Source organism: Canis lupus, chromosome 11, assembly GCF_011100685.1.
Source record: "Canis lupus familiaris isolate Mischka breed German Shepherd chromosome 11, alternate assembly UU_Cfam_GSD_1.0, whole genome shotgun sequence".
NCBI classification, from domain to species: Eukaryota; Metazoa; Chordata; class Mammalia; order Carnivora; family Canidae; genus Canis; species Canis lupus.
Genome location: NC_049232.1, coordinates 27727020 through 27745987, shown reverse-complemented (window position 1 = coordinate 27745987; position 18968 = coordinate 27727020). Strand labels below are relative to the sequence as shown.

The 18968-nt window shown below is 43.7% G+C and overlaps 1 protein-coding gene and 1 long non-coding RNA gene across 2 annotated transcripts; one reads left to right on the top strand and one right to left on the bottom strand.

Moving 5' to 3' along the window:
- Positions 1–722: 722 nt before the first annotated feature.
- Positions 723–13401, bottom strand: LOC119873908. The gene is made up of 2 exons (XR_005366744.1): positions 12405–13401; positions 723–5422 (listed from the first exon to the last, which is right to left on the bottom strand). It is a non-coding gene; the product is annotated as an uncharacterized LOC119873908 (long non-coding RNA).
- A 1395-nt stretch (positions 13402–14796) lies between these two features.
- LOC610717 (26S proteasome non-ATPase regulatory subunit 5-like) lies at positions 14797–16830 on the top strand. The gene is given in 2 exon segments (XM_038552328.1): positions 14797–15325; positions 15328–16830. Coding segments are annotated over 2 exon segments (1512 nt in total). The 5' UTR covers positions 14797–14811; the 3' UTR covers positions 16326–16830.
- Positions 16831–18968: the final 2138 nt, after the last annotated feature.

The following is an 18968-nucleotide window of genomic DNA, read 5'->3' as shown; positions in this document are numbered from 1 at the left end:
CCTGTGTCCACGAGGGAACTGATAACCATGGGATTAATGTGTCCAAAAATGGGACGCCTGGGTGGCTCTGCAGTTGAGCATCTACCTTCAGCTCACGTCGTGATCCTGCGGTCCATAGATCGAGTCCCACATTGGGCTCCCTGTGTGGAGCCTGCTACTCCCTCTGCCTTTGTCTCTGTTTCTCTCTCTGTGTGTCTCTCATGAATAAATAAATAAAATCTAAAAAAACAAAGTGTCCAATATGTGTAATTTTACAAAACCCACACTAGGTGGCAGATATTAGACAGGATTTTCTGGCTCATAAATGAATTAGGGTTTTTCTACAATTCTGCAGCCTAGCCAGTTGATACAGAATTCTGATTTCCTCTTTGTAGGTGATAATTAAGATGAAAGTTGAGGTATTTGGAAACTTCCTTGCCAGGTAACCAAATTAGAAGAGGCAAGTATCTATGAAGATTTTGGTAGGGGAGAAAAGGAACAAATACATACCAATCACTGAAACTCAGCCAGATCCATTCTGCAGAATTTTTTATTTTCTTAAAAATAAATAAATAAATAAAAAGCTATACACTATATTTTATCATTAAAATTTGGGAGAGAGGATATATTAATTAGGAATCTTTAAAACAAACAAAAAAGGAATCTTTAAAAAAATGAATCTTTCTAAATCATTTTTATGCTTTCAATCAATTTTTTTAATGCAACTGTCTCATATCTTTTCATTTTTTTCTTCCTTTTATTTTAACCATGTTTTCAATAAGTCTTTCACAAGAACACAGTGTGTACAAAGAACTTTGTGTAAATGGCAGGTGAGGGAGGTGGATGTAGCGGACTGGGGAATGGGTCACGCATTCGAAGCAACCCTTTCTTCTTAAGGACACCGTAGTCTTAAGGGGAAAATAAGACTACAGAAATACCACGGTGCAGGTAGAAAAAGAGATATGTGAAGTTTTAACAGATGTAAAAGAGAGGATTATCTCATTCCGGGATGAGTAGTGAAAAGGGAAGGAAGTGACATATATTAAGGAATAACTATATGGCAGGTAATGAGCTAAGTGGTTTACACACATAATTTAATTTCATATCACCTTTACTATGTTAGATACCCCTTTATCGAGAGCAGTAACTGAGTCTTAGGGGGGATAAATAAACTTGGCAAGTTTCCTGATAGGAAGCAGCAAAATCCAGGAGTGAACCCAGGTCTATTTGCCTCTAAAAACTGAAGGTGAGAGAGATAGTATATCTAGTGCTGTTTTTATTTTTGAAAATGACTTCGGGTGTTTTTAAGAAACAGAAGCATTGTGTGTGTTCATTGTGAGATAGAAGAATTGTAATACACTGGGAAGGCAGGAAGCAGACATCCAGGCCCAGCAGGGACAGACACATGGAGGCGAGAGAATTGCAGCACCCAGGCTGACTTCAATGGAGCTGCCTGTACATTGATCCTAGGTTCTCAGGCCCATAAACACTTCCTAAGAGAGGGCAACAAAAGAGCAGCACTGAAATCTACAGAAGGGTCAAACCTGTGTCAGTACATCTGAAGATTATTTCTAGAATCTCTCCACATAACCTTGGTGTACCGGCTTCCCCTGCTGCTTCTGCATCACAATACATCCACCAAAGTCACTGAGGTAAACATACCAAGCCCTCAGAATGCTGATACCAATGTGTATCATTGCTTTTCAACACATAGTTTTTAGCTCTTACTGTAGGCCTGCTCCAAACAATAAGTGCCAACATGAATCAAATGGAGGCCATGCCTCATACTTATGCCTTAACTTAGGCCTACCTTGAATTCCCTATCAGATTATGAGCTCCTCTGGGGTTCCTCTGTAGTTTCTAATAGTAGAGCAGACTGGTTAAAATAACAGACCTGATGTCAGACAGACCTGGGTTCACATCCCAGTTCTATGCCTTGTGAATTGTGGAAACTTGATCATACAGCCCTTCCATGAGCCTCAGTTTTCTTCTCCATAGAATGGGGATAATAGCAGCTTGTGATGATTTAATAGGACAGGGCCAGTTGAGTGCTTAGCACAGTGCCTGAAACCTAGTAAGTGCTCAATAAATAGTAGCCAGCAACTGGAGAATGATAAACTAGGGAAGAAGGAAGATTCAAAACCCTAGCCTCGCCATTGTGTCTTAAAAATGGAGTTTTATAGATGAACAACAACACTGGACTAATCACTGTCTCCATAAACTTTTCTGTGGCTCATTACTACATGAGTCACAGCCTTAGGCTGCCTGCTCCTAATACTACCAGGATCAGCCCTCACATGTCTGGGATGTGTTTAGTGCTCTCCTCAGTGTGACCTCTGACTAGTGCCCAATCCCAAAGACCTTGAATTTCCGCAACCCTCAAATGGTCTTCTTCCAACTGACTTGGTTGACAGAGATGAATGTTGATGGTAGAAGGGCGACCATGTGTCCCGAATGAGCAAGTAGTCGTGAAGCTATTTGTAAGAAAACTCATTAGCTAGATTTTACAGGGAGCAAAATAAGTCTGGCCACACTGAAATAGTAACATAATGTGAACCTGGACCTTAACTGAATACTTTGATCTTTGGTCCATAGATAAAACTTAGAAAGAAATACACTGCCCTGAACTGCAGATCCAAGAATAGCTTGATCATGAGGACTAGGGCAGAGTGAGGAAAGGGAAGAATGGTAGGTGACAAGGTCAGAGAGGCAAGGTCAGGAGTGGCCCCTTGCTTATGGACTGTGGAGGTAGAAGTGGTTCCTTTGAAGCACCAATTTTAGACAGCAAAGTCCTCCCACCCTACAGACTTTTCCTTCTGCCTAACCTCTATGGATGTTAGACTCTTACATAAGAACAAGGGGCAGGTGGCTGCACACTGTGAGTTACAATTTCCATTTGAAAAAACTTAAACTATAAAATGATATACATAGACATTGTCCAATCTGGTTGTTTCCTCTGAACTCTATAGTCTTGTTACATGTACCCTGTTCCTACTCTAACTTCACCAATCAATTCCCTCACCTCTATTACTAGTTTCTTGTGTGTGCTCACAGAAGTTTAATATACAAATGCATACATACCGCTTACATTTGGGAACTATAGAATGGTTGCTACATCTACTTTTCTCTTGACAAGGAAAAACTTTTTAAATTAAAAAGTCAGTTCATTTGGGGCACCTGACTGGCTCAGTCAGAAGAACATACGACTCTTGATTTCAGGATCATGAGTTTGAGCCCCATGATGGGTGTAGAGATTATTTAAATAAATAACACTTAAAAAAATTCATTTGGTATATTTCAAAAGGTTAATATTTTTCTTCATTATCAATTTACAAAGTTAGAAATTCACTTCAAAGAAATAAGGAAATAGCAAACAAAGAAATAAGGAAATAGCAAACAAATTACCTTGAAAGTCACAATAACATCTGCACTGCCTCCTAGAAAAAGGGGACAAGTCAGGTTCCACTCACTTTCATGAGTTTCATCAAATACCTACCTATTCAAAGATGGAGAGAAAAGGCAAATTTCAAAAAATAGTGTATGTTATTATTATTTTTTTTAAAGATTGCACAGGGAGGAGAAGAGGGAGAGAAAGAAAAGCTCCAGCACACTCCCTACTGAGCTCAGATCCCGATGAGGGACTCAATCTCAAGATCCTGAGATCATGACCTGAACCAAAATCAAGAGTCTGACAGGTAACTGGCTGCACCACTCAGGCCCCAACAGTGTATGTTATTGAAGGAGGCATTTGTAATCTCCTTCCTTAGAGAATCAAGTGAGGCCTATGTTTTCTTAACTAAACTTGCACAGAGCGGTTTCCACTTAGAAGCTGCTCACTGGTTAATGAATGAAAAAACAAGATTTAAGAACAACAATAAAACAGCACACACACTGCCAAAAAAGAAAAATTAAACACTAAGATGTCCCAGATTATTCTCCAGACAGGAACTGGTGAGCAGCTTCAAAACTTGGGGCCTAGAATTAGTCTGTTGAAAAGTCATCATGAGCACGCCTTACTTTTAAACACAAAAAATTTTTGTAACAATAAAAACCAAAACTAAATCTGATCACTTTTTTGACATAATTACTCAATCTAACTAGTGTTTAAACTGAGATGGGATGCGGAAAGAGGCCATACATATAGGCCTTGGACCTTTTCTCACACAAGTGCATATAAGTGGGTACAGAGCATTTGTCATGATTGCTCTCAAGCAAGGCTGAGAGATTTAGCTGGTAAAGAAACAATGAACCCTTTTTAGATGAGGCAGTTTATTTCTGACACAGACAGCAATAGTAAGATCAGCTAAGGAGCCAGCTCTCTATGTCCCTTGCCCCACCAGACACCACCAAAACAAAAGAGGTCAGAAAACAAAGTAACATAAGCAATGGGGAGCTCTGTTTCTGAGGATCCAATTTCATACGCAGCAGTTTGGAGTATTATAGCATCCATCTGTACCTTAAAGTAAGGGGAAGAGGGGAATTTTGAGGCAGAAAAATTATGCCTTACTAGAACCTGGAAGGCAATGAGAAATTGTCTCATTGCCTCCAGGGAAGATAAAGAGGTAGGTGAAAAATGGCTGTGTTCCTCACAAGCCTGCCATTCTTCTCATTCTTAGACAGATTCTAAGAGGATGACGGGGACTTTACTAAAATTTAACTGAAGTGAGAGTAAGCCTTGTCTGTGGCCTTGTGTATATGGATATTCGAAAGGACACTTGCACAGAGCGGTTTCCATACAATTCTACCCCCTATCCTTCCACATCACCAACCAAGAACTCTTTACAATATAGGCCACCCGGTCAGATATCCTAACAGGCCATGTAGATTCAACAAAGAGTTAAATATAAAGTAGGTATAATTGTATGTAAATAGGAGACTAATGGAAATCAGGTCAGTGTCCAGGAAGCTGATCTTGTTCTGTTGTCTTGAGGACAGGCCGTTACCTCCTGAGGTTAGCAGCTACTTGGAGGTGTCCAAAAGTTCTCAGATTAAGATTCCCCATTGGCCATTGGTCAAGTTGAGGGTGGCAGTGACAGTCAGCATTAAATTGGCCAGATACTTGTAGACTAGAACTGAGGGAGACTGTCCCTCGCCAACCCTAACCCTCCCTTGCAGCCATGATAATTGCTCAGTATTAGTCCCCACAGCAAGAATGTCACCCAGCGCTCCCCACATCCTACTCACATTACATGCCCAGGTTCATTTCTAGGTGGCTCAGCAGTTTCTTCATTGTCCACCATTTAACACCTTAGAGTATCTCCCATATTCTGGTCCAGATTAGGTGCACTTTAGAGTTTTCATGTCATATCCATGATCATTATCATCATCCAATAACATCCCAAATCCAGCAAGCTTAGCTTGGCAGCAAAAGAAACAGACACCAAGTAAGACTCTTCCATCTCCTAGCTCTTCTTTGCTATTCACAAATCCTAGTACCCCAGTTCTCCAGGAAGCAGACATAGAAGGGAAAAAAAAGAAGAAAGGGTTAATTATATAGTCCATTTGCCAAGACCAGTGCCACAGATTATGTGTCCATGAGTTCCATTGGCTACCTGAGTGTGTCGTTTAGCAGTTTGGGCTTGGGTGCTAGGCTTCCTTGGTCTTGAGTGTTAAAATCACTGGAGTTTATTTTTAGGCCCAGTCCTCACTTGTAGGTGGATTGTCATGCCGTGTGTGACAGTGTATCCAGGTGGCTATAATCCCTACTTGAGAAGTTCAGGTCAAATCAGTTTGTTGATTCCATGTATGTTTATCCTCCAACAGTCCTTTTCCATAGGCGTCCACATAGGTTATGAACAAAGGGCATGGGTCTTGTGCAATTTTCTGCATAATGTATGGTCCCACAAAGCCTGAGACCTGATCATCCAATTACATCATGTCCGAGACTACACTGCTAGCCTACTGACTAATGTCACGACTCAATGAAAACATATCATTTGGGAGGCATTCTTAGAGCAAGCACCACAACTCACACCTGTCTGTGCCCAGTGAGCAGAGTTCCCTTTGTCATGCATAGTTTTCATTAGAGCTGTGCAGCTACAACATCATAGTTCAATCCTGTGTAGGTAGGTAGGGGAACCCAAAACCACCCACCACTAGGAGAACAGAAAACACGCAACATGTGGTTAGTTGTACTCACAGCTAAGCTTTATTACAGTGCAAGAATACAAAACAAAAGTCAGCAAATGGAAAAGGCACAATGGGCCGAAGTCTAGAAGAAACCATGCACAAGTTTCCAGGGGTCTTCTCTCAGTACAGTCACACAGGACATGCTTATTTCCCACATCAACCAGCTGTGACAACATCTGTGAAATGTTGTCTAGCAGGGAAGCTCATTAGAGACTCTGTGCCCAAGGTTTTTATCAGGGGCTGGTCACGTAGGCACCCTGCCTCCCATGTACCAAAATTCCAGACTCCAGGAGGAAAGCAGGTATACAGCATAAACCAGACTGGTTGCACAAACAGTTTAGGAACAGTGAGTCACTCTTCTCAGCCCTGCAAATGGTGGCAACCCTTCCAAATCACAGTTTTCAGACACCTAGCCAAAGGCCAACCTTGTAAGCAGGACTTTCTAAGAATAAGAAGGCTTTTTGCCAAGGCATCTTTACAGCAAAACTATTATCAGTAGGCCCTTAAAAGCAACCTGCAATATTGATCTCAATTATGCCCTAAATTTAGAGGTCCTTTATTTAACCAGTGAAAACAAATCCCATTAACTATACAGATCTGAGAAAGCCAAATGGTTTCATCCTTAAGTTTGCTTTAATTTTTTTTAACTTGGACCAAGGCATCAATTCAGGCATAGCCAATAAATTAAAGCTGACCTGAAAGCCTTCCAGGGCTGAGTCAATTTTATGATAGGTAAGGGCACACAAACAAGAAACACAATTCTAGAGGATGCATGTGGTATGCATGGAAACAAAGAATTTTCAACTCTTGGGGTATGCCAAGCAGACATACCAGGCAGGACAGGTCAACAGAGCTCCCAACATGGCCTTCCACTGTGGGGCCTCCCACTCTAGATTCTCAATCTAGTCCAAATCATGCAGTTCAGTCCATGGTTTCAGAGGGACTACCTGAGGCAGCCAGTTACAAACAGTTTTATGTGTCTATAACATCAGTTCAACCTGAACATTGGCAGGTATTTTGCAGGAAAGTGCTGGTATTGGGATCACCCCCCCTGCCATCTCATGGTCGGTGCTGGTCAAGTTTGAAGCTAGGATCCACAAGAAGTTAGAATTCAAAGGGCTCACAGCTTGAAAAGGCACACAGTGAGTTTTCCCTTAGGAAGACAGCAAAGCTTGCAGGAACATTGTGAAAAAACAGAGATCATTATGCCCTTCCCCCACCCCACACCCCAGGTCCTGGGATTTTTTTTCCTTCCATTATTACAAACTATGTGTGTCCTTTTCAGCAATAATAACTTTTTTTTCAATCATCCCCTATTCTCATCTAGACTTTCATTTGGAAGGGGGGTTGCATGCAAGAGACACAAAAGCATTTTCACAAAATCATTTTTATATGATTTAACTAAAAAGAACCAGAAAGACATCATATTCAGAATTGTCCAGAATGAAATTTTGAATTAAAAAAAATTCTTTTTCATGAGTTTATAAAACCTCCCATCCTTTCTTTGTCCTGATCATTTATCTAAGGAGAAGCCTAGAAAAGATCAATCCCTTTCTAGGGACAGCTGCATTTAATAAATGAACTGCCTTACGAAGGTGTATGTACCAAAAGAAAGATGAGGAATGCAGAGTCAGGCTATCAGATCACTGTTGCAAAATGTAACTAATCTGTAAAGCCAAAACAAGTCAACAGCAGTGAAATAGCCCTGAGATGCAGTGCCGAGTTTCATCTGGCAGTCTGGAGTACGGGGTCACACTCCCTGTGATGTGCCCTTCTTCCAATTTGCAGCTTTTGTAGTAATTGTAAATTAAGACCACAGTCCAGTCTCTGTGTCAGATTTATGCTGCTAATGCAGGAGTTCAATTTCAGATCGTCCCATCAGAAATAAGTCATTTTATCTGGGTGTTTATGACCCAGATGGTCCATCCAGCATCCAAGATGTGTCTGCAATTTAGTCCACAGAGTGGTGTCCTGAATCCGCAACTGTCCCAGAGCCTGGGTTTTGTTTTTAAGCGGAGCAACTTTGTCAGATTCTACTTTGGCAAAGCTGGCCTGAGGTTGAAATAGCTCAAGCCAGAAGTATCAGGTTTCAGGTTGGAGTCCATAAATAGCATCCCAAAAGAGCCAGTAGCAAAGCTGAGATGCTGTAAGGCCAAACTGCTATGTTCCAAGTCTGACAAGCAAGCCTTTCTTAGACCCTTATTATTATATCAGGCTTAGAATCCAAACAGAACCACTCAAAAATATGCATATCAGGGACGCCTGGGTGGCTCAGCGGTTGAGCGTCTGCCTTTGGTTCAGGGTGTGATCCCAGTTTGGGGATCAAGTCCCACATTGGGCTTCCTGTGAGGAGCCTACTTCTCCCTCTGCCTATGTCTCTGCCTCTCTCTCTCTCTCTCTCTCTCTCTCTCATGAATAAATAAAACCTTTAAAAAATGCATATCACTTTGGAAAATCATCAGCCTTTACACAGACATCTGATTTGACAAAAGCTCATTAGCATCTACAATCTGCTTTGTAAAAGAGTGCCTCTCTTTTCATGTTGTTTCCTTTTATCCAGAGGTTCCAATAGGCAAAAAATAAAGTAAATATCTTCAGTTATAGAAATTTATTTTTGTTTTAAATACTCAAAAATTTTTAATTTCAACCCACCCACCAGTGACCAAAAGCAATTATCTATGTGTCCCACTAACACTTTTTCTTTGCAGCTTTCCCTGATTGGGATGATCCTTCTAGCACTTATGAAATTATAAGCATAACATTGTACATCAATTTTTATACTCCATCAGATGCAATAGCCACAAAACACATAGCTACGTTTTAAAAGATCTGCCCCCTCACTCTTCTAAATGGAATTTTTTTCAACCCTCTACCAGTGAACTTTAACGTTTACAGGATTAGCATTACCAGCTACTGAGGAAGAATCGGCTGGAATGGGTGGGGGTTATGGCTAACGAATACTGATAGCAACTAAACTGAAGAAATAGCTGGAGTGGGGTTTTTTTTCCCCTTTTCCCCCCTCTGATTTGCTTTACTCCAACCCTAAGAACTGATCTAACATTTTCCCCTCCCACTTGGAGGAAATACCAATATAAACTTTTAATATTTGGGGCCCTCTTAGGCTCACCTTTGGTAATTTCCTCCTCCCTTTTTGGAGGAGGGACCAAAAAAGGGTATCATCAGGTTGTACCTATTCCCCTTCACTTTAGTTGTAGCATAGCCAAAAAACACTCAGCAAACTGGATCTAAAGGGGAGGATTAACCTGGATTATCCATGTGGACCCTAAATGTAATCACAAGTAATCACAAGTATCCTTACATAAAGAGGCCAGAGGGAGATTTGACAAAAAGAGGGAGTAGGAGATAAGATGATGGAAGCCAGAGGTTAGAATGTGAGGAAGGGGTCATGAGCCAAGGAATGAGGAGACTCTCCAAAAACTGGAAAAGGCAAGGAAACAGATCCTTCATTAGAGCCTTTGGAGGGAGGGCAACTCCACCAACACTTAATTTCAGCCTACTGAAATCCATTTCCGACTTCTGGGTTTCAGAGCCATAAGCCAATAAATTTGTGTTGTTTGAAGCCACTAAGTTGGGGTCACTTATTATAGCAGGAATAGGAAGCTTACTTCTTTCCTAGATATACTATTTCCATTTTATAATGCATCCTTGCTAGGCAACATTCACTTTGTTGGTGTTTTCATTTTTAACTCATTCCAGAATGGGCACATCGGAATATAATAACATCTGCTATGGCTTGTTACCTTCTCAGTGTCTACCAGCACTCAATAACATGCCAGTAACTGCCCCTCAAATGGCGTATACCAGGCAGCAATGTCAAGCCACTGCTGTGTCCAAACCCTGAGTGGGCACTGTGGGCCAGTGCCACGGCCTAGTCTATGTAACTGTCAATCACTTAGAGCTCACATGGCAAATTAGAACAAAGCAGCCCAAGCTGAAGGGCAGTCTGTACATTCTGCGGGATAGTTTCCTCATGTATCCTCTTTCTACTAGCTCCTTAATCAGTATAGCGATGTCCTCACCCCCCTCCTCCCTTCACCTGGCATCCTATCCTGCTCTAGTAGTGTACTAGCATCTCATACCTAGGCTGAAAGATCCAGGGGTGCTCCTGCTTATATATTTGTCCCACTAGTGCCATTCTATTTGTGGCATTTCCCCAATGGGAATATTCCTTACTTCAAGAGAAGTATTACACATACACATCTGTTCCCACAATATAATCCAGAAGTTATCAGTTAGAACCACTTGGGTGCATGAACTGTTCACTGAATAAGATATTATTCAAAGTTTCAAAGGCAAGTTTCAAAGGCCATAATGATATGAATTCTTTTACCAAATAGGCAGGACTTACAAATTTGACAGGACATGGCAGCTTCATAAGAATCATACAGTCCTTTACTTTGTGAGAAGCATTTTTTCTTTGACTGCTAGAAGGCACTGTGGTAAATTCACCCCCACAGGCCCCAAACATTACGGTAAGCAGGCCCTGAATTTTGTAAGGGTTTATTACTCACACATGCTGGCAAGCATCTGCTAACAGAATGCAGAAACTTTTGATTTGTCAACCAATAGACACATTATATACACAGTCGAAACTTTGGATATCAGAACATTTTTCTCCCTAACCATTTATATGCATCCATACTATAAGAGAGTAACCTATCATTCAAATTATATTTTCACAATGGTACAGTGAATTGGCTGAGAGCACTCACTTATTAGCTTTTTCATCTTTTTTAAGTTTCATACAAACCCTATCAGCTGAATTCAGATACTTTTTAGAGAAACAGAAACCAAAGAGTTAAACACAGGCACTTCAGGGGTTATTACAGCTGCCCAAAGACACTGTCATCTCTTCAGAGAGTTCAGGTCAGAACTTTCTGAGAGCAGTAGAGATCAGGGTAAGAGGGAGGGAGAGATGAAGGTGCAGGAGGAAGCAAACACAGTAAACACAGGTTTGTACCTACTTTCAGATTTAAGTGGCTGTCCACTCAGTTTCAACAAATGAACAATTAAGGCACTATTTAGACACCTCTCTGAGCCTCCAAATACCCACTAACAGGAAACATATACTATCATAGCCTGGAGAGTCTTCTCACATGACTTCACCCAACACACAACAGTTTATAGACAAGCATGACAAGAGCAGGGAAGAGGCTCATCTTCCCCTCCTGTCCATCACTTAGACAATAGTATACATTCCAGGGAGTCTTAGGATAGCCCTTACCCTGGCCCAAGTAGCTCCTTCTTTCAAAGACTTCCTAACCTTCGCAGCCCCAGGTTGGATGCCAAAAGTGTCGAGTAAGGCTGACAGAGTAACAAACGGTATAAGGTCATTAAGGAACCAACATGGAGCAGCTCCACCTGCAACTTCAAAAATAGATTTTATTTTTAAAAATATTTATTAAAAAAAAAAAAAAAAAAAAGGGATCCCTGGGTGGCGCAGCGGTTTGGCGCCTGCCTTTGGCCCAGGGCGCGATCCTGGAGACCCGGGATCGAATCCCACATCGGGCTCCCGGTGCATGGAGCCTGCTTCTCCCTCTGCCTGTGTCTCTGCCTCTCTCTCTCTCTCTCTCTGTGACTATCCTAAATAAATAAATAAAATATTTAAAAAAAAAAAAATTTATTTGGAGGGATCCCTGGGTGGCGCAGCGGTTTGGCGCCTGCCTTTGGCCCAGGGCGCGATCCTGGAGACCCGGGATCGAATCCCACATCGGGCTCCCGGTGCATGGAGCCTGCTTCTCCCTCTGCCTGTGTCTCTGCCTCTCTCTCTCTCTCTCTCTCTCTCTCTCTCTGTGACTATCATAAATAAATAAAAATTAAAAAAAAAAGAAAAAAAATATTTATTTGGAAAAAAAAAATTTATTTGGGCAGCCCTGGTGGCGGAGTGGTTTAGCGCCACCCTCAGCCCAGGGTGTGATCCTGGAGACCCGGGATCCAGCCCCACATCAGGTGCCCTGCATGGAGCCTGCTTCTGCCTCTGCCTATGTTTCTGCCTCTCTCTCTCTCTCTCTCTCTGTGTCTCCCATGAATAAATAAAAAAACTTTAAAAAAATAAAATAATTTATTTAAGTAATCTCTACACCCAACGTGGAGCTCAAACTCACAGCCCTAAGATTAAGAGTCACACGCTCATCCAACTGAGCCAGGCAGGCCCCGCAAAATTGAAATTTGAATTTATATGTTAATCTTAAATCTTAATTTGATTTATATGTTGCTTTTAGTCTGATGATAATGGTGCAGAAAGTGCTGGGAGGTACTTTCAGAGCAGTACTCACCTGCAGCTATTTGTCAGTTCTAGGGGCTACAAGGCAGCCAACAGTGCTTTGTCAAATACGTCCTTCACGTTTTCCTGTGTGAATGCAGAACACTTCACATATTCCACAGCCTTCAGGTCACAGACCAGCGCTTCAGCGGTCTGTGCAGTGAGCGGTTGCTAGGTCTTTGGCAAGCTTCCCAATATTGTTCCAGTTCCAGCAATGGAGAACTATCGTAGGTACCCACTTTTCTTTCACATTTTCAAAAGATAGGACTGCTAAATAATAAACTAGAAATCTATGTGTTTGTGAATAGATGAGAGGTTATTCTGTCAAATTTTTCTTGCCCTGCAGGATCCAAGAGTCCAAAAGTACATGGCTCTCATGAACCGCAAGTGTGACTGCACAGCTGTCAAAAACTACTGAAGATATTCAGACACTGTTTCATAGGGTATCAAGATTTACCTTACCAACTGCACCAACCCTCACTACACAATCGTCTACACTGCTCAAATATTTTTTAAGCCACCTGAAATATTCCAAATTTAATTTTGAACTCAGCTTCTCCACTAAACTTTAAGAACCTAGGTGTGGGGGTTTTTTTGTTTTTTGTTTGTTTGTTTTTGTTTTTAATCAGCCTAAAGCCTGCCTCGTGGAAGAGGAGATGGAAGGAGGATTTCAGCTCGGGGAGCTGTCCCTAGCGGAGGAGGTGGGTCACACCGAGTGCCACGCAACGCCGCCAAGTCTTACTAGCAGGAGGGTAGCGGCCAGCTGGAAGCTCCGGCCAGCAGCCGGGTCCCAGGGGTGGAGGGCGCTGGGGGGCCGCCTCTCTGCGGACGCCCCCAGACTCCGGGAAGGTCGTCGACTTCACAAACTGTCCTGAGGCCTCCTCCACGCCTGCACCCCACCCACCCCAGCAGCGATGCTCTGGAAGGCCCGGCCGAGACTCGGGCTGAGATGGCGAGTGGCCACCGTGCGGGCACCGAAGGTGCCAAGGGCCAGGCCGCGGCCAGCTTCGGAAGCATCCCCCGCGGCGGCCTTCTCCGCGCGGCCGGCGGCCTGCGGTGGGCCGAGGACCGGGGCCGCACGGCCGGACGCGCCACCGCAGCGGCGAGCGCCGGGCCCAGGTCCTCGGGCCCCGTGAGCCTCCGCGGCCCACAGGATTCCGGCCACGTCCTCCGTCCAACGCCGCCGTGTCCGCGCTCCACTGAGCCCAGCGCCGGGACGTAAGAAGCGCTGGCTCCCGCCCAGGTGAGGAACCGACGGGAAGCGGGCAGAGGGACGCCCCACCCGGCGGGCGGGACCCGACACGCCTGACCCGCGCGCTCCCCGGGCCGCGCCTACTGCGGCGGAGCCGCGACGCCAGACGCGGTGACGCCACAGCCAGGATGCCCGAGCCGGTGACGTCAGAACCGCCGCAGTGGGCGGGGCCGGCCCAGCCCCAGCCCCAGCCCAGCCCAGCCCAGCCCCACCCCCGGCGGCCGGGCGGCCCGCGGCCTGGCCTGCGGCTCGGCGCGTGCTGTGGCCTCCCGCTCGGCCTTCCGCTCGGGGTCCTCTTGCCCAAGCGGTGAGACCGAGGTTCCGCCGGCCCCTCATCCCGCACTTGGCAGCAATGGCTGCGTTTGTTGGGGAAATTGCCCTTATTCTGCCCTGAACGCGGGAGCGCGGAGAGCGTCCGGCCCCCGCTGTTGGAGATTTTAGATCGCGAGGCCCGGTTGACGCCCCTGGGGAAACCGGGCCGGGGTTGGTCAGGAACGCGGAGGCGGCACCGGGTTTGGCCTGCACTGGCATGCCTAGAACCGGGGGTGGCTCCCGGTCCCGGCGACGTACCGAGGCCAGCCTGCAGCACTAAGCTCTGCCCAGCCCCGGTGCCCAGGAGACCTGCGGAGACAGACAGTGGAGCAGTTCAGCAGGACTGAAACGCTAAACAGTCTGCAGTGTTGCAGCAGGTCCCGCCGGCGCTCTCCCCGAGCATCTTCCATGTTAAAGTTATCACACGTTGATCGGTGTGTCCCCTGGATTGCAGCTTCTTTAGTAACTCAGGGTCTTGGTGGTCTCCATCCCAGGGAAGTGTTCCTAACACAGGTTTGCCACGTTTACTTGGTTATAAAGACACTGTGGGAATATAATTAAACCAAAAATAGTGGGAATATTGGAAGTAAAAAATATAGTTTGCTCTCTTCACCACACTTACAAAATCTCTGGGTGTACTGTTCTTTTTTAAGACTTTATTCATGAGAGAGAGAGGCAGAGACACAGGCAGGCCCCATGCAGGGAGCCCCATGCGGGACTCGATCTCCGGACTCCAGGATCACGCCCTGGGCGAAGGCAGGTGCTAAACCGTGAACGACCCAGGGATCCCCTCTGGGTGTATTATTAATAAAGTGTATGAGAGGGAGGCGGAGCCGGACCCCCGCGGGAGGGCGCCATGGCGGCCCAGGCGCTGGCGCTGCTGCGGGAGCTGTCGCGGCTGGAGGCGCCGCTGGAGGAGCTGCGCGCGCTGCACTCGGTGCTGCAGACCGTGCCGCTGGGCGAGCTGCGGGCGCCGGCGGCGGAGCTGCGCCTCGGCCCGCTCTTCTCCCTGCTCCACGAGGACCATCGGGAACAGACCACTTTGTGTGTATCCATTCTGGAGAGATTGCTCCAAGCTATGGAGCCGGTTCACATAGCCCGGAACCTCGGAGCTGACCTTCAGAAGGGACTGACTCACCCCGATGATTCCGTAAAAATTCTGACTCTATCCCAGGTCGGAAGAATTGTTGAGAATTCTGATGCTGTTACTGAGATTCTAAATAATGGCGAATTACTAAAACAGATCGTTTATTGTATTGGTGGAGACAATCTGTCTGTAGCTAAAGCGGCCATTAAATCCCTGTCAAAAATATCACTAACCCAAGCTGGACTGGAGGCTTTATTTGAAAGCAATCTGCTGGATGATCTGAAAGGGTAATGAAAACAAACGACACCGTTCGATACAGAGTATAGGAGTTAATTGTAGAGATTTCTTCTGTGTCACCAGAATCTTTAACCTACTGTACCACCAGTGGGTTGGTAACCCAGCTCCTCAGAGAGTTGACTGGGGAGGATGTGCTGGTCAGAGCCACCTGTATAGAAATGGTGACATCACTGGCATATACTCATCATGGACGACAGTACCTTGCTCAAGAAGGAGTAATTGATCAGATTTCTAATATAATTGTTGGGGCAGATTCAGACCCTTTTTCCAGCTTCTATTTGCCAGGACTTGTGAAGTTTTTTGGAAACCTGGCTATCATGGATAGTCCTCAACAGATTTGTGAGCGTTATCCTGTCTTTGTGGAAAAAGTCTTTGAAATGACAGAAAGTCAGGACCCCACCATGATTGGTGTAGCAGTAGACACAGTTGGAATCCTGGGATCCAACGTTGAAGGAAAACAAGTTTTACAAAAAACAGGAACTCGCTTTGAACGCTTGCTCATGAAAATAGGCTATCAAGCAAAGAATGCCTCAACAGAGCTCAAAATTAGGTGTTTGGATGCAATTTCCTCTATTTTTTATATACCGCCTGAGCAGCAGACTGAGGACCTCCTGCGGATGACGGAATCCTGGTTTTCTGCTTTATCTCGGGATCCTCTGGAGCTCTTCCGTGGTATCAGTAACCAACCCTTCCCTGAACTGCACTGCGCTGCCTTAAAAGTGTTCACGGCCATCGCAAATCAACCGTGGGCTCAGAAACTTATGTTTAATAGTCCGGGGTTTGTGGAATATGTGATGGATCGGTCTGTGGAGCATGACAAGGCTTCAAAGGATGCCAAGTATGAACTGGTGAAAGCACTTGCCAATTCAAAGACAGTTGCAGAAATCTTTGGGAATCCAAATTATTTGAGGCTCAGAACTTACCTGAGTGAGGGTCCATACTATGTGAAACCTATTTCCACAACAGCCGTGGAAGGAGCTGAATGATTTCTTCTAGAGTCTAGACCATTTTTGACCAAAACACCTCCCAAGGTCTTTGACTTCATCTGTAAGCTACACAACAGAGGCTTCTCTTCCCCCAGAATTATCATGGAGTGTCTAATGTAATTACATTATCTACATTTGTGGTGTTTCTACATTGAAATACAGCGTGGAACCAGGAAAGCAGGCACCTTGGTCATAATTGCACCAGGTGTTTTTCAGATTCCCTTGACTGCCTTAATCTTTCCAAGAAGATGGAGGTTTTGTTCGCTTAGGAAATGTTCATGGACTTACTGTCTTATTTAAAATTCTGCTTCAAATAGAATGGAACCAAGTTGCTCGGAATTCTCTTTACCACCTATTTTTTTCTTTTGGGTCCTTCTGCCTTTCTGATTCCACTCTCAAAGTCTTGGATATAAATATTCTTTCAAACAATGTGGAACCTTGAAATTATGTTCTCCACACTAAGAATAAATACTTTTAATAAGGTGTCTTTGGATTTTTTTTGTTACTATTATTTCTTTGGAAAATGGACAATAAATAAGTCTTTTAAAAATGTTAAAAAAATAAAAAAATAAAGTGTATGAGACCTCCATCTCATTAGGAGTTAAGGCGATAGTGGTAGAATTGCTAACATTTATACAGGGCTTGTTATTTGCCAGACACTGTTGCAGGTGCTGTGCAAGATAAGCACCTTTTATCTTCAGTGAAGTACATGCTATTACTCCCATTTTCCAGATAAACTGTGGCATGGTGAGATTAATTTGCTCCAAGTCACATGGGCCAGGACCTGCCCTCTGAAGTGGTACTCTTCACACTTGGTGTAACGGGAAACGACTGGAAGTCCAAAGGCCTATTCAGGACCCATCTCCACTATTTACCAGTTGTGTGTTGTTTATAAAGTTACAACTGCTCAACAAAGTATAGCTGAGTCTCTGTTTCTTTACCTGAAAATTGAAGGTGCTACACCAGTTGTGTTGACCTCCTTGAATTGTTATGCACATCAAACACAACGTTTTTTAAAAATGGGAGCATTTTCAACACTATATGAAATATAACATGTTATATACTGTACTTGTTTCACAGTCTTGACTATTTAAGTAGGCCAATTAGGAAATTAACTAAATTATGATCCAGACAACTGTAATATGTCCCTGAAGTAGAATTACCATTAAATTTGAATTGTAATTAAAATTAACAATATTATTGCCAGATAGAATAATTCATTTAGTTCTGATAATGAACTATATTTGCAGGGTAGGTGTGATCATTTTGAAGCCTATTATGTAGATGAATTACCTCTGAAATAACCTCAGAGACACTACTACTTGTAAAAAAGGAGTTTCTCAAAAACAAAAAACTTTTGGGGCACCTGATTGACTCAGTTGGTAGAGCATAGGACTCTTTGGCCATTAAAAAAAAAGTTTCGGGGATCCCTGGGTGGCACAGCGGTTTAGCGCCTGCCTTTGGCCCAGGGCATGATTCTGGAGACCCGGGATCGAATCCCACATCGGGCTACCGGTGCATGGAGCCTGCTTCTCCCTCTGCCTATGTCTCTGCCTCTCTCTCTCTGTGTGTGACTATCATAAATAAATTAAAAAATTAAAAAAAAAGTTTCTCAGTTACTCATAATACTAATAATATAGCAAATTAGAGTCAGGTTTTAATGTTTTGAAGTCCACTGGACTCTGGAAAATAGACATTGAAACAGTAATCATTTATTTTTAAAAACTATTTCTTGTTAAAAATAATTTTGCATTATGTGAACCAATAAATTATTTTTCTTAAGCCAGATTGTGTTGGGTTTTCTATTGTTTCCAAAGGAGTTGTAACAGTTACACTGCACTATGCCTATGACCACAGTCTCTGCTCCTCCCTAGTTTACAATTGTGAATGTTAATCCCAGCTGACATGGAAAAGTATTCTGCATCATTAAATGACAGCTTGTTAGCTAACTCTGATAGATGTCTTAGCACACAAATATTACAGAAGAGTAATAAATTCTCATATTCTGCCTTCAGTTGATATATTTTAATCTCTGGAGAAGAAATGGCCCTGTACATTTTCTCTTTTGCTTTTTGTTTAAAGATTTTATTTCATTATTTCAATTAAGAGAGAAAGCATGAGTAGGGAAGGGGCAGTGGGAGAGGAAGAGAGAGAATCTCAAGAAGACTGCTGAGCATGGAGCCCGATGTAGGGGTTGAATCCATGATCCTGAGATCATGACCTGAGCTGAAATCAAGAGTCATATGTTTAACCAACTGAGCCACCCAGGCACCCCTTTCTCCCTGCTTTTAGTTAGGATGTCAGGGTCCTTAAGGAACTAAGGTAGATTTGGGGAAAATCTGCTTTTGATGTGAGAAGATTCTCTTCAGTAACTCCATAATATTCTACATACAATTACATTAAAGAACCAGGGAATTTAACTTCTAAACATTTTCAGGAACCACTGTCAATATTCAACACATTATGATAGTTTTTGATGTTTCTAGAAAAACAGAACTTTGACACTTTTTTTTTAAGATTTTATTTATTTATTCATTCATGAGAGACACAGAGAGAGAGAGGCAGAGACACAGGCAGAGGGAGAAGGAGGCTCCATACAGGGAGCTCGATGCGGGACTCGATCCCTGGACTCCAGGATCACGC